Below are 17,315 nucleotides of genomic sequence, written 5' to 3'. Positions count from 1 at the left end.
TATTCTTTTCGGTGTAGTGCAGCAATGATTCAGAAATGATTGTCACAAACGTCACAAAGTGCTAGGGATGGGCGATACTGTCTGAAGTATCGATACCTGAGTACTCGAATACTTTTGCACAAAACGATACGGTATAGAAATAAATACGGTATAAATATTGCTTATTGCTTTGACTACTGGATTTTCAGCTCACTTCTCCAAGCACAGTTGAATCCGTGCATTGTTGTTGCCAGAAAAGATTGAGTAACACTAATATACTTCCTTCGGAATCTGATTGAATCAAACTCTTACTAATTTTTTAAGTGTTCAATCAAAAGTGGAATTTATTGAATGTATTGCGTAACATTTATTAGATGGCCGTACATGAATAAATTATTACAACCACGAACAATTTTTTTTAAATTTCCAATATTTTTGTAATTTTTTTTTAAATAATGTATTTTGGCAGCACTGCCGCACACAAATGAAAGCAAGTTATCAAAAAGTATGGTGAGTGATGGTAAATTCGTTTTTGCGGTGTAGCTACACTCGTGTTACACTTTTTACCCTGTAACTCCGGGAACAGTGTAGACCTGCGCGAAAACGAATTCATAAGTGTCAATGAGCACTTTGATGCACACTTCTTTGTTGTTGCACTTTCAAACTGTGCAGTCCATTTTGGTGGGAAGTGCGCAATACGGTATAGAAATATCGGTATACAAAGTATCGATGCCAAAATACTCGATGCTTTTGGCCGAAGTATCGATACCGCTGGTATCGATACTGGTATTGTCCATCCCCAATATAAGGCATCGGTGGTATCGGTATCGTTTCAAAGTATCGTTGGCAAAGTATCGATACCACTACTCAACGCTAGCAACGAGAATCGATGCCGAAATACTCGATACTTCGTTTCCAGGTATCGATACCGCTGGTATCGATACAAGTATCGCCCATCTCTACAAAGTGCAGCTGCAGCGCAGGGCCAGGTAGAAGGTAAACAAATAAAATGCATTCTGCTATCGTGACATATTTTCCATAATGTGCTAATGTTTACTACTGTAAATTAAATGTAAATGATCTAAACGTGTTTAAAGGACAGTGAGAAATAAATTAAGTGATTAATGCTAAGAAATTAGATAAGATATAGGAAAATTTAACTTTCAGTATGTTATTGTACCAAGTAAAAGAAGTTCTGTTCAAATTCTATCGAGATGATGTGGCCAGAATCGTAGCCCTGGTAATCTTGGCACTGTCCGTTGTCGTCGGATGCTATGTGAGGTAAAATAAAATAGAAACAGACCACATCGGTCGGTCATCTTGGATTTATTGATTTTTATCTTTGCAGCTCTCTGCTAGGCTTCACAATCTTTCTGTTCTTCATCAATGGCTGTGTTGTGGCAGTATTCACGTTGAACCACAAGGACCGAGTCAGTCGCTATCTACAGAAAGTGAAGGACTTCTTTGGTTACAAAGATTACGTGAGGATAGGTTCTCTTATGAAAGGAGGTATTCATTGATGTCATGTTTTTATTGGTAGGATCAGCATGCCGCTTTGCCATGCGACGTGTGTGGGCATGAAAAATGTCCTCGTCACAATCGCAATGCGTTGGTCCATGAGCCATGGAGAGGATTTCTCATCGATCCAACGCTAGACGAAAGCATTGACCGTTTTTTCTCACACATCATAGATAATTTCATTAGCAGTTGGTACTCGCAGATAGCACCGGACGAAGAATTTGTCCTCAACATTAAGACTAACATGCGAGATGCCCTTTGCAGGTTGCTACTCCGTGCAAAACAGTTGGATGCCCCAACCGTAATTAGTAACCGCCTGTTGCCAACATTTTTTATACACTATGAGATTATCGCTAAAATGTTGATAGTAGATGGCGTTCCGATGGATCGATTAGCCAAAACTTTTCTCATTGATGAGTATCCAATTCATCCGGCAGTACTAAACCGCCAAGCTGAGCTCAACTACCTGCGAGGAGTCGCTAAAGTTATGATACCACGCCTGTTTACACCGGAAAATGCAGGCTGTAAAATATTTTTTAATTTAATCAAAGAGCTGCTGACGTTCTGGGTACTGTTGCCATTGCTGGATGTGATTTCTGATCCGAATTTATTCAATTTGCTGATCATCGCAGCCACCGATAAGCGATCAAAAGAGCTTCGGAAAGTTACCAAGCAGAATACGGCGAAAGTTGAAATTTTGAAAGATTTCATAGAACGCAGTCGTGAAAAGGTGAACTGCGATGTCGAAGAAATCCCCGGAGATGAGGATATTTTAAATGATCAAAATAAGCTCTACTATTTCATGCAGTTTTTAATTAAAGAGGGAGCTGTAGAATGGCTGCGTTTCTATTTAGATGTCGGTAAGTATTTCTTTCATTATTCGTTGTTGTCTGACTTCGAATATAAATGTAAATGGGCCACTTTCTGATTAGTTGAAATAAATAATATCTTCGAAACATATCGTGAACAAAATTAACTTATTAATGTTATTAATATTTCCTCTAATCGCTACTGCATAATTTATTTAGACATTCTAAACAAAGAACTTGAGGATCCACACATCACAACCGATCCGACCAAACTGTCCTCGCTGCACCAGCAGTCAGAGAAGCTTCTGCAGATGTACCAAAGCATGATGAAATCTGAACGAGAGACGTCTGTTGCCACCACGCTGAACGAAGCCCACGAGCGGGTAAAGGAAAAACTAGAAGCAAAGTGGCGCACACATTTCAGTAAAACTTCGGAATACTTTGAACTTGTTTACGGTACGCGGGAAATTAGGGACAATTCGGACAAGAAGTAAACAACTTGCAGAACTAAAAGTTTGATTATCACTATTCAGCTTTTCCTTCTCTCTTTTCGATGCAGATCGAATGATACTGCGGGTGGCGGGGGTACGAAGCTAAGCTCCAAATTCAAAGAAGTCATCAGGGGAGCAGTGGATGGAGCCCCGATTGAGGCAACCGAAGCGCCGACCGTTTGGGATGCGCTGAATGATGCCCAGGCAATCCCTAGTAACAACATTTACAGTTCGATGACACAAAAACTGCGCAAAGAGAAGGGCCAAAGTTTGGACGCTTTTATGGTTACCTTCATGCACTCAATTGAGCAAAGGTTTACTTTGAGCTTTGATCAGGTGTTGTCGTTGTTTTCAGTCTGTTTTCTTTTTACAGTCCTGATATTGGAGAAGATGTGATTCAGTTCAAAGAGATAGTGAAAAAGAAACACAAAACTCCCGGTCAAAGTCTTGTTTTCGGAGATTTATTCGAACTGAAGAAGGGTTCGAAGAATACTCATACCACAACCCTGCTGTCGCACAGCGTGCGTGGTCCCTCTCAGTGCTTAATTTACATACGTGAGTATCTTACGACTTTTAATTGGCCTAAGAAAATGCAGTATCTTCAAATATTTTCATTTCAGTGGTAAAAATCCTTAATGCGCCCTTCATGATTGTACGACTTGCGTTAGCATTCTGCTGTGTTTCTCGGCGGACCGTTGACACGCTTATTCATAACGCGATTGCTCGATTGTTGCGAGCTGGACTAAAGGAAACCAGACTGGCCGTTCTTATCAATCTTCTTCGGGAGGTTGTTTTTCTCAAGAAGCTACCGGAGCCGACACCGGCTGAGCTACTCCGGCGGCAACAGGATGCACGAAAACGCCTCGATGAGCTGCGATCCGGTCTGGGGATTGTGGCCGACGTATTACAATCGCCCGCCTTGAATAAGCATCTGGCGTACTGCTTGTTTGATATCATCCTGGGGGAGATGTATCCGGAATTCGAAAGTCCTGCTGTTTGGAAAGAATAAAGTTGAATAACGATGCAGATGTGCTGAGAATGAGATGAGAAGATTACATTACAGTGGTGATTATCACTTCCGTTTGTGCGCAATTATTAATTTTATCTATCATCAGTGCCTCGGGGTCATATTCTCAAGTCACACAACTCATCGGGGCGATTTTCACAGTCATTTGGCGACTAACTTTATTTTTATTATCACCCAGTGACTAGAGTGTTAATCGCAAAATTAACTTTTACTAGGCCAGGAGACTGTGAGAACCTAGTGAGAGCCCTTGTTTTATCTCATCTGTAGAAAAACCTTATGTGTGATTTGATAGTTCCATCTTAAATTTGAAACTCATTCAATTCAAATATACAAACCACCCTAGCTCGAAAACTTTCAATATCAAATTCGAAGATTTCTTGGGTGTCGTACCGGGGTGATAGAGATTCTTGCTTCACAAATCACCCACTTCCTGTCGAAGAATGAATTTTGTTATATTGATCGTTTATTCCAATGAATCTATCTTTGCAGCTGGAGAACCAAAAATTACTCACAAAAAGGCATATTTTAGTAAACAAATTGAAATTTTCTAAGCTTAATTACGAAATCAAAATACATGAAAACGTGTCGACAAGCAAACTGACTGAAATCCCTGAAATCATTATAAACAACCTAGTAAAAAAAATATTTTCAATTTCTGTTTAACAAGTTCTCAGGAAAACTGGAACATCCAAGAAATTAGCAGCATCAGGAAAAAGCCAAAACTGCCTTAACAAATTTATCCCAAATAAACCCCAAAAACATTACGTTTCTAAATGGTAGCAAGAAAGATGTTACCACTAGCAAACCAATGGTAGCATCAAAGTAACCGCGTCTGCGGTGACAAGTGGGCAGATGTGAAAAATCTATTTCATTCCTGAATTACCTTCCAATCTAACAAGTTCATATTTAATAAAGCTCCTAGAAATAGTTTGTTAGTCTTTTCAATTATCCTGAATGTAATTCGGATGTAACAATTTGGCGACGAGAATATAAGAACCCAACCTATACCTCCTTGGAACCTGCAAGTTCGAAATAATGTCATCTGGCGAGGACAAAACTTCAAGCGGTGCTGAAAATCAAGGCATTCTTAAGCTTATTCTCAAGCAGAACAAACAGTTGGCGGAACAAAATGCTCGTCTCATGGCCATGATGGAACGTTTCAACATTCAAGAAGCACCGGCCCGGCCATCGAGCAGCCCCGAATTCATCATCGAATCGTTGGCGTCCAATATCCGTGAGTTTTGTTACGACCCCGAGAATGGCAATGTGTTCGACCGATGGTTCCAGAAATATGAAGACCTTTTTTATCAAGGATGGCGCAAAGCTGGACGATGCAGCTAAGGTCCGTCTCCTACTACGAAGCCTCAGTGTGACCGTGCACGATAAGTACGTAAATTTCGTTTTGCCGACGCATCCCCGGGATTTTTCTTTCGAGGATACCGTGAAAAAATTGAAGCAGCTGTTTGGAATGAGGACTACCTTGTTCAGCAAACGGTACCAGTGCTTCCAACTTTCAAAACGCACTGAGGAGGACTACGTAACGTATGCAGCGGCAGTGAACAAGCGATGTGAGGATTTCGAGTTGAACCGTACCACAGCCGATCAATTCAAGTCTCTCATCTTCATCTGTGGGCTGCGTTCACCTAAAGAAGCTGACGTTCGAACCAGACTACTGGCCAAGCTAGAATCCGAAGGAGAAGGTGAATGCAAATTGGAAACACTCATCAACGAATGTCAACGTGTTCAGAATTTAAAACATGACACCGCCTTGGTAGAACAGAAATCATCGATAAATGCATCAGTCTGTGCAATCAAACAGAAAAAGCAAGTTTAGAATCCAACTGTTCCACAGTCAAAGGATAACAAGCTGTCAAGCGTTCCGAAGACACCATGCTGGCAGTGCGGTGGCATGCACTACGTTCGTGAATGTTCTTTTGCGAATCATACATGTAAATCCTGCAACAAAATAGGGCACAAGGAAGGTTACTGCAACTGCAACTCTGTGAAGCCCAACGTTGGAGGAACCAAAAAAAAAAAGAAGAAGTCCACAGTGAACGGCGTTTTTGCAGTAAATCAGGTGAGCAGTGACCGCAGGAAGTTTCTGAATGTCATAATCGGCGGAGTAATGATTCGGCTGCAGTTCGACACAGCATCCGACATAACCGTCATTTCAAGACAGACATGGGAAAACCTCGGATCACCGAAGCTGCAACCAACCACCAATCAGGCAAAAACGGCGTCTGGCAAACCCTTGCATCTCATTGGAGAACTAAGCTGCCCCATCACTCTGGGAAAAATCATCAAAAATGGCACCTGCTATGTAACCACACATCCAAATCTCAATTTGTTCGGTCTCGACTGGATTGAACTTTTCGAGCTGTGGTCACATCCTCTTTCGGCGATCTGCAATCATGTACGTTCCATCTCCATTCAACCTCCGATTGAACAGTACAAGGCGGCGTTTCCGAACGTATTCAAGGAATCGCTCGGACTTTGCAAGAAAACGAGAGTCAAGCTGTTTCTTAAACAAGACGCACGCCCCGTGTTCAAGCCGAAGCGTCCAGTTCCATTCACATCTGTAGTGAAAGTTGATGCCGAGATCGATCGTCTGGAGCGACTAGGAATAATCACACCGGTGAATTTTTCTCAGTGGGCCGCTCCAATCTTTACTGTGAAAAAGCCAAACGGAAAAGTACGCATCTGCGCCGACTACTCCACTGGACTGAACGCTGCTCTGGAGCCAAACAATTACCCGTTACCGGTTCCGGATGATATTTTCACCAAGCTCAACGGTTGCAAGTTTTTCAGCATCATCGACTTGTTGGATGCGTACCTTCAAGTTGAAGTAGATGACGAGTCGAAGCAGCTGCTAACAATCAACACCCATCGAGGACTTTACCGCTTCAACAGATTGGCACCAGGTGTAAAGTCTGCCCCTGGAGCTTTCCAACAGCTGATGAACGGCATGATAGCTGACCTCGATGGCATTGAATCATTCCTGGATGATATTATTGTATACAGCAGAACTGAGTTGGAGCATCATCGACGTCTTACGGCACTTTTCAAGAGACGGGTTCCATCTTCGGGAAGAGAAATGCAGCATTCTTCAACGGCAAATCACATATCTGGGGCACATCGTCGACGCCAATGGCTTGCGCCCAGATCCAGCAAAAGTTAAGCAATTTCCAAGATGCCTGCACCAACCGATGTCACCAGCCTTCGTTCTTTTCTGGGCGCTGTAAACTTTTACTCGAAGTTTGTTTTGCAAATGCATCAGCTTCGACATCCATTAGATGCACTCTTAAAGAAGGACGTCCGTTTCCATTGGTCCTCAACATGTCAACTGTCGTTTGAAAAAATCAAGCAAATGCTACAATCAGACTTGCTGCTCACGCACTATGACCCAAATCTGGAAATCATCATCGCGGCAGACGCATCAAAGACTGGTATTGGTGCAGTCGCATTACATCGGTTTCCTGATGGTTCCATGAAAGCAATCGCACATGCATCTCGTTCGTTGACTCAAGCTGAAGTTGGATATAGCCAAGTGGAAAAGGAAGGTTTGGCGCTGGTGTTTGGAGTCACAAAGTTCCACCGCATGATCCTCGGCCGGAAATTCACGCTGCAAACCGACAACCAACCCTTGATGCGAATCTTTGGTTCGAAAAAGGGTATTCCGCCGCATACAGCAAACCGCTTGCAACAGTGGGCGCTAACTCTCCTGTGCTACGACTTCGAAATCGAATACATCTCCACCACCCAGTTTGGTTATGCGGATGTACTATCACGCTTGATCGACAGTCATACGAAATCGGATGAAGATTTCATCATCGCTACTATCCAGTTAGAGGAAGACGTCGAAGTTTCACTGAATGAAGCTGTCAGTTCGTTACCAGTCACATTCAACATGATTCGGAAAGCTACACTGAAGTGCCCAGTCCTACAGCTAGTGATTCAGTACAACCAGAAAGGTTGGCCTTCCTCCGCAAGCAGCATCGAAGACGATTCAGTACATCAATTCTATCCTTACCGTGAATCTGTTGCTGTTTTGAAAGGCTGTTTAATGATGTCGGATCGGTTAGTAATTCCGTCTAACTTTCGCCAACGAATTCTGAAGCAACTCCATCGAGGTCATCCCGGAATCGAGAGGATGGAAGCTATCGCTCGCAGTTATGTTTTCTGGCCAAAAATCGACCACGCCATCGAAAATTTTGTCAAGAAATGCAACAACTGTGCCACCCACTCGAAGAAACCAACAAAGGTTCCACTGCAATCATGGCCGCAACCAACCAAACCATGGGAACGAATTCATATTGATTTCGCTGGGCCGTTTTTCGACCAATATTTCTTGGTAGTTGTCGATGCGCATTCAAAATGGCCGGAAGTAAAGATCGTACAATCTCCAACCACACCAGCAGTTACTGAATTCCTGGATGAACTGTTTTCACGATTTGGAGATCCAGAAACTGTAGTATCAGACAACGGTTCGCAGTTTACCTCGGATCACTTTGCAGCATTCTGCAAGGAGCATGAAATCCAGCATTTACGAACAGCGCCGTATCACCCACAAACGAACGGCCAAGCAGAAAGATTCGTCGATACGCTGAAACGTTCGCTGATGAAAATTAATGAGGGGGAGAAGATTGCCAAGACGCTACAAGTATTCCTTCAGACGTACCGTTCAACACCAAGCCGTACACTACAAGGAAAATCGCCAACAGAACTGATGCTGGGTCGGAAGATGCGGACAATCCTCAGCCTACTTAAACCCACACAACGTCAGCCAGCCACCGTGAACCAGAAACAGAATGAGCAATTCAACAGAAAACATGGCACAGTTTCCCGTTCGTTTCAAACTGGAGACAAAGTCTATGCCAAGGTATACACTGCCAATAAGTGGATCTGGTCAGCAGGAGAAGTTATCGAAGCTATTGGTAACGTCAACTACAACGTGTTGCTGGAAGTTCAGCATACAAGGCGTAAGCTTATTCGATCGCATGCAAACCAGCTCAAGCACCGTGAAGCAGATGGCAATCTGCCCGATTCAACTAGTGAACTGAGCATTCTAGTTGACATGTTTGGACTCCATCCTGTACCAACATCAACCATACATGAGACGACAGCACCACCACCTGTTCTTCCGGACGTTCAAAAAGATCCAGTTGAGGCACCAGTCGAAACCCCAATACTACAAGACATCCCGGAGTTACCAGCTGGACATGAAAATGAACCAGATGATTGTCATGAACAACAAGTAGAAGCAAAAAACCCAGAACAACCAGTAACACCTGTTCTCCCAACATCGGAATGAAATCCAAAACCGCCCACAACGCTTAATTAGAATGCCTTCAAGGTTTGAGCCGTACCTGGTGTTCTGGAAATAAGAGGAGAGAGATGTTACCACTAGCAAACCAATGGTAGCATCAAAGTAACCGCGTCTGCGGTGACAAGTGGGCGGATGTGAAAAATCTATTTCATTCCTGAATTACCTTCCAATCTAACAAGTTCATATTTAATGAAGCTCCTAGGAATAGTTTGTTAGTCTTTTCAATTATCCTGAATGTAATTCGGATGTAACAAAAGATAACAGAAGCTTATGCATAAAAACTTACCTAAAATCCGGCAGAGGTCGAAAAGTAAAAAGTGATCTTTAAGTGACACGTCAAGAAAAAAGAAATCTGAAATTCCAAAAATGCATCGAAGGCAAGAAAAATTTAAAATGAAAGGAATTATAAATTTTCCTCGAACCGGTTAAAACCATTTCTGAACAAAAAAAAAGTTCTAAGTTTAGATCAAATAAAAGAGAATTACTTTTAAAAACCAGTTGAAACCAATAATCAAAATGATCTTAAATTTGGTTCCAATTAATAAAGTAGATTATTCTAACGAGAGGAAGCCAGCTCGCCGGATGAGACCATCGACGAATACCTCACTGCACTGAGGAGAATTGCAGTGACATGCAATTTTGGTAATTATTTAGAGATCGCTTTGAGAAATCAGCTCGTTTTTGGAATGAAGAGTAACGACATACGAGCACGACTGCTAGAGCGACGACAGTTGACACTGGCTGATGCAAGGGATGTCGCAGTAGGTATGGAATTGTCACTCAAAGGTGGAGCTGAAATAGAAGGAGCCTATGCCAAACAGGAAGTACATGCTTTACATAACCAACAAGGTAAGGCTAAAAATAAGAAAGTGGGTGGATCAAGCCAGTCTAGTGGCAAACCCGCTTCTGATTTACAATGCTACCGTTGCGGTGACAAATCGCACGTAGCTAAAAAGTGCCGGCATTTGAACACAGTGTGTTCTTATTGAAAAATTAAAGGCCATCTAGAACGAGTGTGCATGAAAAAAACTGCTGCGAATAGAGGTGAATCTAGCCGACAGGGTTCAAAACTAAGTACGGTGAAAGCCAGTCACATTGACGTACGCGAAGGTCGTGATGCCAAAAAGGCCAGTAGCGGTGACGTTATAGTGGGAGAAATATGTACGGTTGACTCTTGACCATCAGATGCAAAAATGTGGTTGCCAGTAAATGTTTGCGGTGTGAGTCTTCGCTTCGAAGTCGACACAGGTAGTCCCGTTAGCATAATTAATACCCAATACTACGATAAACACTTCCGGAATATTAAATTGCGAAACAGTGACTTGAATCTGGTTAGTTACTGCAACACAGATATACAAATCAAGGGAGTGTTGGATGCTGACGTGGAATGTAACGGAACGAAAGAGCGTTTGCCTTTGTATGTAGTTAATTCGGGAAAACATCCCCTGCTTGGCCGAGAGTGGCTTAAAGTATTAGCGGTGGACTGGAGTTCTATTTTGCAAACTTCAGGGACAGTTCACGCGATTAATCCACTCAACATTTCCAACGCCTTGAATGAGCTTTTCGCAACGTATACAAGAGTGCTCGACGATTCGATTGGAAAGATTTCTTCAGTGCAAGCGCGCCTTACATTGAAACCAAATGCAACTCCGGTTTTCTTGCGAGCTCGAAAAGTTCCGTTCAATTTTAAAAATGCGATTGACAATGAGTTAGATAAGTTAGTTACTGAAGGGGTACTAACAAACGGTCATTCCCAACTTAAAAGAGGATCAGCATCCACTGCCAACAGTAGATGAGTTGTTCGCGTCGTTGGCAGGAGGTGATAAGTTCTCTAAAATTGATCTGGTACAAGCGTATCTCCAACTTGAAGTGGCCCCAGAAGATAGAGAGATACTGACGTTAAATACACACCGTGGGTTGTACCGACCGAATCGTCTTATGTACAGTATCGCATCCGCTCCTGCGATTTGGCAACGCCAGATTGAAATCATTTTACAAGGAATTGACGGTGTAAGTGTGTTTTTGGATGATATTAAAATAACGGGCCCCAATGACGCGGTTCATTTGAGTCGGCTTGAAGAAGCTTGCGTAGGCTGGATCTGTACAACATTCGGGTTAATAGAGCGAAGTGCGAATTTTTGACGAACGAAATTGAATATTGCGGATATCTGATCGATCGAGAAGGTATTAATAAGGTACAGAAAAAGATGGATGCCATTCAGTTTATGCCGCGACCAAAGAAAAAAGATTAGGTGCGGTCGTTTGTCGGCTTCATCAATTGCTACGGTCGCTTTTTCGAAAATTTGAGTACCATGCTTTACCCGCTGAACAATTTGCTCAAAGATACGGTCGAGTTCAAATGGACAAAAGAATGTGAGCATTCGTTTTACACGGTCAAACAACAAATGCAGTCGGACAGATGCTTGGTGCATTATTCGCCAGAGTTACCCCTACTCCTGGCTACAGATGCTTCACCTTACGGCGTAGGGGCTGTTCTAAGTCATGTCTATCCGGATGGTTCCGAACGCCCAATACAATTCGCGTCACAGACGCTTAATGCTACACAACAAAAGTACATGCAAGTAGACAAGGAGGCTTACGCAATTATATTCAGTGTCGAAAAGTACTTCCAATATTTGTACGGACGGAGATTTATACTGGTTACGGACAATCATGCGGTTACGAAGATCTTTAGCGAACACAAGGGCCTTCCCGTGATGTCTGCATTGAGGATGCAGCATTATGCTACTTATTTACAATCTTTTGATTACAAGATACGGTTCCGGAAGTCTACCGATCACGCGAATGCCGATGCGATGTCAAGAATCCCAGTGAAGCTATGTGGTTCAGAAAACATTATCGAGGAATCGGACGTGGTAGAGATGAACCAAATCGATACCCTTCCAGTGACAGCAGAGCAGTTGTCGCAAGCTACTAGTGAGGACAAAAATATTCAAACGTTGCTCCAAGGGCTGCGGTATGGACAAGCAGTTGATGGGAAAGATCGGTTTGGCATCGATCAAACGGAATTTACGATTCAAAATGGATGCTTGTTGAGAGGAATTCGCGTGTACGTTCCGGTTAAGCTTCGTTAGCGTGTTCTTGCAGAGCTCCATTCTACCCATTTCGGTATAACGCGTACCAAATCTCTTGCCCGAGGTGTCTGCTGGTGGATGGGGATAGATCGGGAGATCGAGGAACTGATCTCAAACTGTGCGGAGTGTCAATCCATTCGATCAGAGCCGACGAAAGTTTTACCTCACCCTTGGGAGCCAGCAACTGAACCGTTCCAGAGGGTGCATGCAGATTTTGCCGGACCATTTCAGGATACTTATTTCTTCATAATGGTCGATGCTTATACAAAATGGCCCGAGATTCGAGTGTGCAAATCAATCATAGCTGAGCATACGGAGAGAATGTGTCGGGAGATTTTTGGCCGATTCGGAATTCCGGCCGTGTTCGTGAGTGATCACGGAACCCAGTTTACGGCGGAATCGTTTCAAAGATTCTTGAAGTTCAACGGAATAACACACAAGATGGGTGCACCTTACCACCCCGCGACTAACGGTCAAGCCGAAAGGTACGTACAAACGTTTAAGCAGAAGCTCAAAGCAATACGTTGTCCGAAATCGAAACTAGATGTCGAAATTGCCAATATTCTAATGACATACCGAAAGATGATTCATCCGTCAACCGGACGATCACCCTCTATGGTGCTCGGGAGACAGATTAAGTCCCGATTGGACCTAATGCTACCTACAAATTCAGTGAGCAGACCAGCTAACCCCGTTAACCGAGTGTTCTTCGATGGTGATAAAGTGCGTGTCCGCGATTTTCTGTCGGCAAACAAGTGGCAGTTCGGACAGGTCGTTTCAAAGCTGGGCAAAATGCGATATTCGATTCGCTTGGATGACAGAAGGCTGTGGGAAAGGCATGTGGATCACATGTGTGGCGTTGGATCGAATTTGGATTCGTCATCAAGAGCAGGTTCGAAGGAGATGGCTCCAGAGTTTGCGACTCCTATTGTAACAACAGCATCCAGTGGCGACAACCGCAGTTGCGAGGTTCAACCGGTAGTTGGTACATCCTTCACATCAGAATCTCAAGCACCCCCGCCTGTTCAACCCGTGGCGAACGGCGGTCAGCAAGCTGTAGTATCGGAAGGTGCACGAATGGGGAACGTTGAGCCAGTTCAACCAGTACGTCGTTCGAACAGGGTAGTGAAGCCACCATGTAGACTGAATCTCTAATTTTTTTTGCAATGTAAATTTTAATTAAAAAGGGGGAGAGTTGTTATGATTCAGTGTATCAATTCACCTCGCCTTTATAAACCGTGATATTCGGATTCACCCCGATATATATACACCGAACAAGATCTCAGAAGTAAACGAAAGTTCCAAGAGTAAACACGTGTTTTCTTTGTGTATCACGCTGGATATAACAGCTAGTTATCCTATAAAAACTTAAAAGTACCTTTGCTAACAAGAGAAAACGCATTAAAAACGCTAATATACCCGAAATTTTTGGAATATTCGCAACATGTCCTCATCATGTCTGAAGAATCTTTCCAAAAAAAGAAGAGGTCAGAAATAAAATTACGTTTCAGTTACACAGTGGCATTGAGTGGGTCTTCAGTCCATATATATATAGATGACAGTTCTAAAAGGTATGCTATTCACGTCGATGCATTAGTATTAGTGATCGTTATGAACTTTTTCCAATTTTGTATGAAATTTGAAATGATTTTGCATTTTAAACTAAACTTATAAAACATACTTCCCTGAAAAGTTATAGAAATGATGTTGAAACATGTTTTATTTGTAAGGAATACATAAACATGCTGCGGTTTAGGTAAAATATGCTGTTTTTCATCAATTTGCCGGTAACCTTTTTGCACTTTTAGTTTTTTTATTGTAGTCTAATAGCGCTTATAAATAGAGTCGCTTATGTTTCATACAGTAACAAAAGTCATGAGCTATGACAATGACTAAGATTATGCTCCAACTATTAGAAATATAGCATTTTTATATATTTCGACATTTTGTCGCAATTTTTCACACTAAATCTAAATTAGTATAAATTTCTAGTGTGTTTCAACTGGAGATTCACTCTCCAACCAAAAAAATCAGATATAAAACAACATAAAACGAGAAATTTCCAAAAATGTTCTGAATTCCATACAAAACGCGAAATTTTCCATAACGAGATTTGTTTGTGTGCGTGGATAGACAAAAATGTAGCATACCTTGTAGAACTGTCATCATACTTGGGGTCTTCTGTACCCGGTGGGGGATTGCCTGGTTGCACCCCCCTCCCCCAATACAAATATTTTCTAAAGATACTGGGGCTTATCACGGGAGTCACTTCACGGTGAAGTGACAACCGTAATAGGCACGGTGAAAGTGATGCCCATTTGATTTGCACGCGTCTTTTTCCACCGTGAGATTTTTTCACTTCGTTCTCACCGTGAAGTGACTCCCGTAATAAGCCCCACTGATATACTGCATGACATTGGGGAACAACGGACAAGACGGTCATTCTAAGGAAATCATTCATTATTTTGCTCAAAACACAACATTTCAACAAACGATATTCATAACATTCGACACTGACTAGTGCTTTTCATAAAATAATGCGAACTTTTCCTTTTTAGAGTGATTTTATATTAGTTTTCACTAAAATAAAAACAGTCTCGAAAAACCACCATTTCACAACGTGCATATGAAACGGACCGGCTGGGCTGGTAAGACAGACCTATGAAAGACTATAGCAAATTTCTTTTCTATACGGGACGACGCGCTGCGCAAAAAAGCGCGTGTTTGAAGCTTACCGTCGGCTGAGCCGATGGAATCATTCACATCATTTACATGTAGTATATTTACAGCTTTTAACAATGTTTTTAATGATTATTTTTGTTTCATATGAGAGTTAATGACATCAGGTCTCATATCGCATGCTAAGAATGCTGAAAAAAGAATAATAAATGATGCTATTGTCGTTTTCTCAGACTGCCCATTTTGCTAACACAACATCTGTCCATCTTGCCCAAGAGGTAAACATTTCGGTGGCAGACAGACAGACAGACAGACAGACAGACAGACAGACAGACAGACAGACAGACAGACAGACAGACAGACAGACAGACAGACAGACAGACAGACAGACAGACAGACAGACAGACAGACAGACAGACAGACAGACAGACAGACAGACAGACAGACAGACAGACAGACAGACAGACAGACAGACAGACAGACAGACAGACAGACAGACAGACAGACAGACAGACAGACAGACAGACAGACAGACAGACAGACAGACAGACAGACAGACAGACAGACAGACAGACAGACAGACAGACAGACAGACAGACAGACAGACAGACAGACAGACAGACAGACAGACAGACAGACAGACAGACAGACAGACAGACAGACAGACAGACAGACAGACAGACAGACAGACAGACAGACAGACAGACAGACAGACAGACAGACAGACAGACAGACAGACAGACAGACAGACAGACAGACAGACAGACAGACAGACAGACAGACAGACAGACAGACAGACAGACAGACAGACAGACAGACAGACAGACAGACAGACAGACAGACAGACAGACAGACAGACAGACAGACAGACAGACAGACAGACAGACAGACAGACAGACAGACAGACAGACAGACAGACAGACAGACAGACAGACAGACAGACAGACAGACAGACAGACAGACAGACAGACAGACAGACAGACAGACAGACAGACAGACAGACAGACAGACAGACAGACAGACAGACAGACAGACAGACAGACAGACAGACAGACAGACAGACAGACAGACAGACAGACAGACAGACAGACAGACAGACAGACAGACAGACAGACAGACAGACAGACAGACAGACAGACAGACAGACAGACAGACAGACAGACAGACAGACAGACAGACAGACAGACAGACAGACAGACAGACAGACAGACAGACAGACAGACAGACAGACAGACAGACAGACAGACAGACAGACAGACAGACAGACAGACAGGACAGACAGACAGGACAGACAGACAGGACAGACAGACAGGACAGACAGACAGGACAGACAGACAGGACAGACAGACAGGACAGACAGACAGGACAGACAGACAGGACAGACAGACAGGACAGACAGACAGGACAGACAGACAGACAGACAGACAGACAGACAGACAGACAGACAGACAGACAGACAGACAGACAGACAGACAGACAGACAGACAGACAGACAGACAGACAGACAGACAGACAGGCGGACTACCCTTTTTCTGTCCCGGACAGTCCGCGCAAAAAACAGAGTGCAGTTTTGAAGACACCACCACATTCACACGTATGTGTCAAAATAAAAAAAAAGATGTGTCAAAATCGGTTTGGTTTGATTATCGTTTTTCGCGTGTCAAACATCAGGTTGAATTTTATTTATTTTATTTTGTTATTTTGTCATTTTTCAGTAAATTGGCAAATTTTTCGTACAGTAGCACAAATGCCATAAAAGACAATGGCGATAATGACCAAAACAAAAGTGACAGTTACCTCTGGTATTACGCACACCATTGCAACTGCTCGGAAAGTGTTTTTTTTTTCAGCTGCAAAGCGTAGTCCGGGACGGGATAGTCCTGCCGTAAAAACGAATTCGACATTATTTAGAACACGTTAGTTAATTTTCAAGTGCCTCAAGATACAGAGTAATAAATCTATCATCTGTAATCCGATCTTTCTCCGAGTACACTAAAGTCTTTTTTACGCAGGTTTTCTGCGCTTTTTTTATGTGGATTTCGAAATTTACGCGGATTTCGAAATTTACGCGATTTTCTTACGCGTATTTTCCAAAAAGTACTTTTTCACGCGGCATGTTTTTAGTGGTTTTCCATTTTCAAATCGTTTGCTTAGAGGGTCCGATGAGTTTACTTAATCCAATTACTGAATAATCACTGATTTGACCTAACCTTTTTATATTTTTTCTTAATTCTCAACTCGATTCGCGGGTGGAAAAAACACTGCTATTGATTCTTTTTCGAACGTATTAGCAGAATTGATTAAAAAACCTTTAGCAAAGGATTTTTGTATGTGGACCTCGGAATTCACTAGTTTTTATGCGTTTTTACGCGCTATGTATCCCCTGCGTAA

At 42.7% G+C, this 17,315-nt stretch overlaps 4 protein-coding genes across 4 annotated transcripts; all 4 read left to right on the top strand.

Annotated features, from left to right (window-relative positions):
- The first annotated feature begins 927 nt into the window (after positions 1–927).
- On the top strand, positions 928–3,839 carry LOC129721801 (sorting nexin-14-like). Its single transcript, XM_055674800.1, has 7 exons — positions 928–1,260; positions 1,328–1,460; positions 1,520–2,357; positions 2,526–2,796; positions 2,866–3,111; positions 3,171–3,352; positions 3,418–3,839. Exons 1-7 carry the CDS (start codon positions 1,148–1,150, stop codon positions 3,804–3,806), a joined length of 2,172 nt encoding a protein of 723 aa, XP_055530775.1. The 5' UTR covers positions 928–1,147; the 3' UTR covers positions 3,807–3,839.
- Positions 3,840–4,859: 1,020 nt separating this feature from the next.
- LOC129720378 (uncharacterized protein K02A2.6-like) lies at positions 4,860–7,002 on the top strand. The gene is made up of 3 exons (XM_055671841.1): positions 4,860–5,041; positions 5,112–5,625; positions 5,677–7,002. The coding sequence occupies exons 1-3, from the start codon at positions 4,860–4,862 to the stop codon at positions 7,000–7,002; spliced, it is 2,022 nt and encodes a 673-aa protein (XP_055527816.1).
- Positions 7,003–7,014: 12 nt separating this feature from the next.
- Positions 7,015–9,135, top strand: LOC129720377 (uncharacterized protein K02A2.6-like). The gene has a single exon (XM_055671840.1). The coding sequence runs from the start codon at positions 7,015–7,017 to the stop codon at positions 9,133–9,135; it is 2,121 nt and encodes a 706-aa protein (XP_055527815.1).
- A 3,359-nt stretch (positions 9,136–12,494) lies between these two features.
- Positions 12,495–13,400, top strand: LOC129720376 (uncharacterized protein K02A2.6-like). The gene has a single exon (XM_055671839.1). The coding sequence runs from the start codon at positions 12,495–12,497 to the stop codon at positions 13,398–13,400; it is 906 nt and encodes a 301-aa protein (XP_055527814.1).
- Positions 13,401–17,315: the final 3,915 nt, after the last annotated feature.

This window comes from Wyeomyia smithii, chromosome 2 (assembly GCF_029784165.1).
Source record: "Wyeomyia smithii strain HCP4-BCI-WySm-NY-G18 chromosome 2, ASM2978416v1, whole genome shotgun sequence".
Classification (NCBI taxonomy): domain Eukaryota; kingdom Metazoa; phylum Arthropoda; class Insecta; order Diptera; family Culicidae; genus Wyeomyia; species Wyeomyia smithii.
The sequence above is the reverse complement of the archived record's forward strand: the minus strand, read 5'-3'. Positions and strand labels throughout refer to the sequence as shown.

What these genes read in the sequence shown, in the direction of transcription:
- LOC129720378 (XM_055671841.1), top strand. Translation starts at nt 4,860, where the DNA reads ATGTCATCTGGCGAGGACAAAACTTCAAGCGGTGCTGAAAATCAAGGC. An exon ending in CCCGAATTCATCATCGAATC is followed by an intron (nt 5,042 to 5,111) that starts GTTGGCGTCCAA and finishes CGATGGTTCCAG; the next exon opens with AAATATGAAGACCTTTTTTA. An exon ending in AATCATCGATAAATGCATCA is followed by an intron (nt 5,626 to 5,676) that starts GTCTGTGCAATC and finishes ACTGTTCCACAG; the next exon opens with TCAAAGGATAACAAGCTGTC.
- LOC129721801 (XM_055674800.1), top strand. Translation starts at nt 1,148, where the DNA reads ATGTTATTGTACCAAGTAAAAGAAGTTCTGTTCAAATTCTATCGAGAT. An exon ending in GTCGTCGGATGCTATGTGAG is followed by an intron (nt 1,261 to 1,327) that starts GTAAAATAAAAT and finishes TTATCTTTGCAG; the next exon opens with CTCTCTGCTAGGCTTCACAA. An exon ending in GCGTTTCTATTTAGATGTCG is followed by an intron (nt 2,358 to 2,525) that starts GTAAGTATTTCT and finishes TAATTTATTTAG; the next exon opens with ACATTCTAAACAAAGAACTT.
- LOC129720376 (XM_055671839.1), top strand. Translation starts at nt 12,495, where the DNA reads ATGGTCGATGCTTATACAAAATGGCCCGAGATTCGAGTGTGCAAATCA.
- LOC129720377 (XM_055671840.1), top strand. Translation starts at nt 7,015, where the DNA reads ATGCCTGCACCAACCGATGTCACCAGCCTTCGTTCTTTTCTGGGCGCT.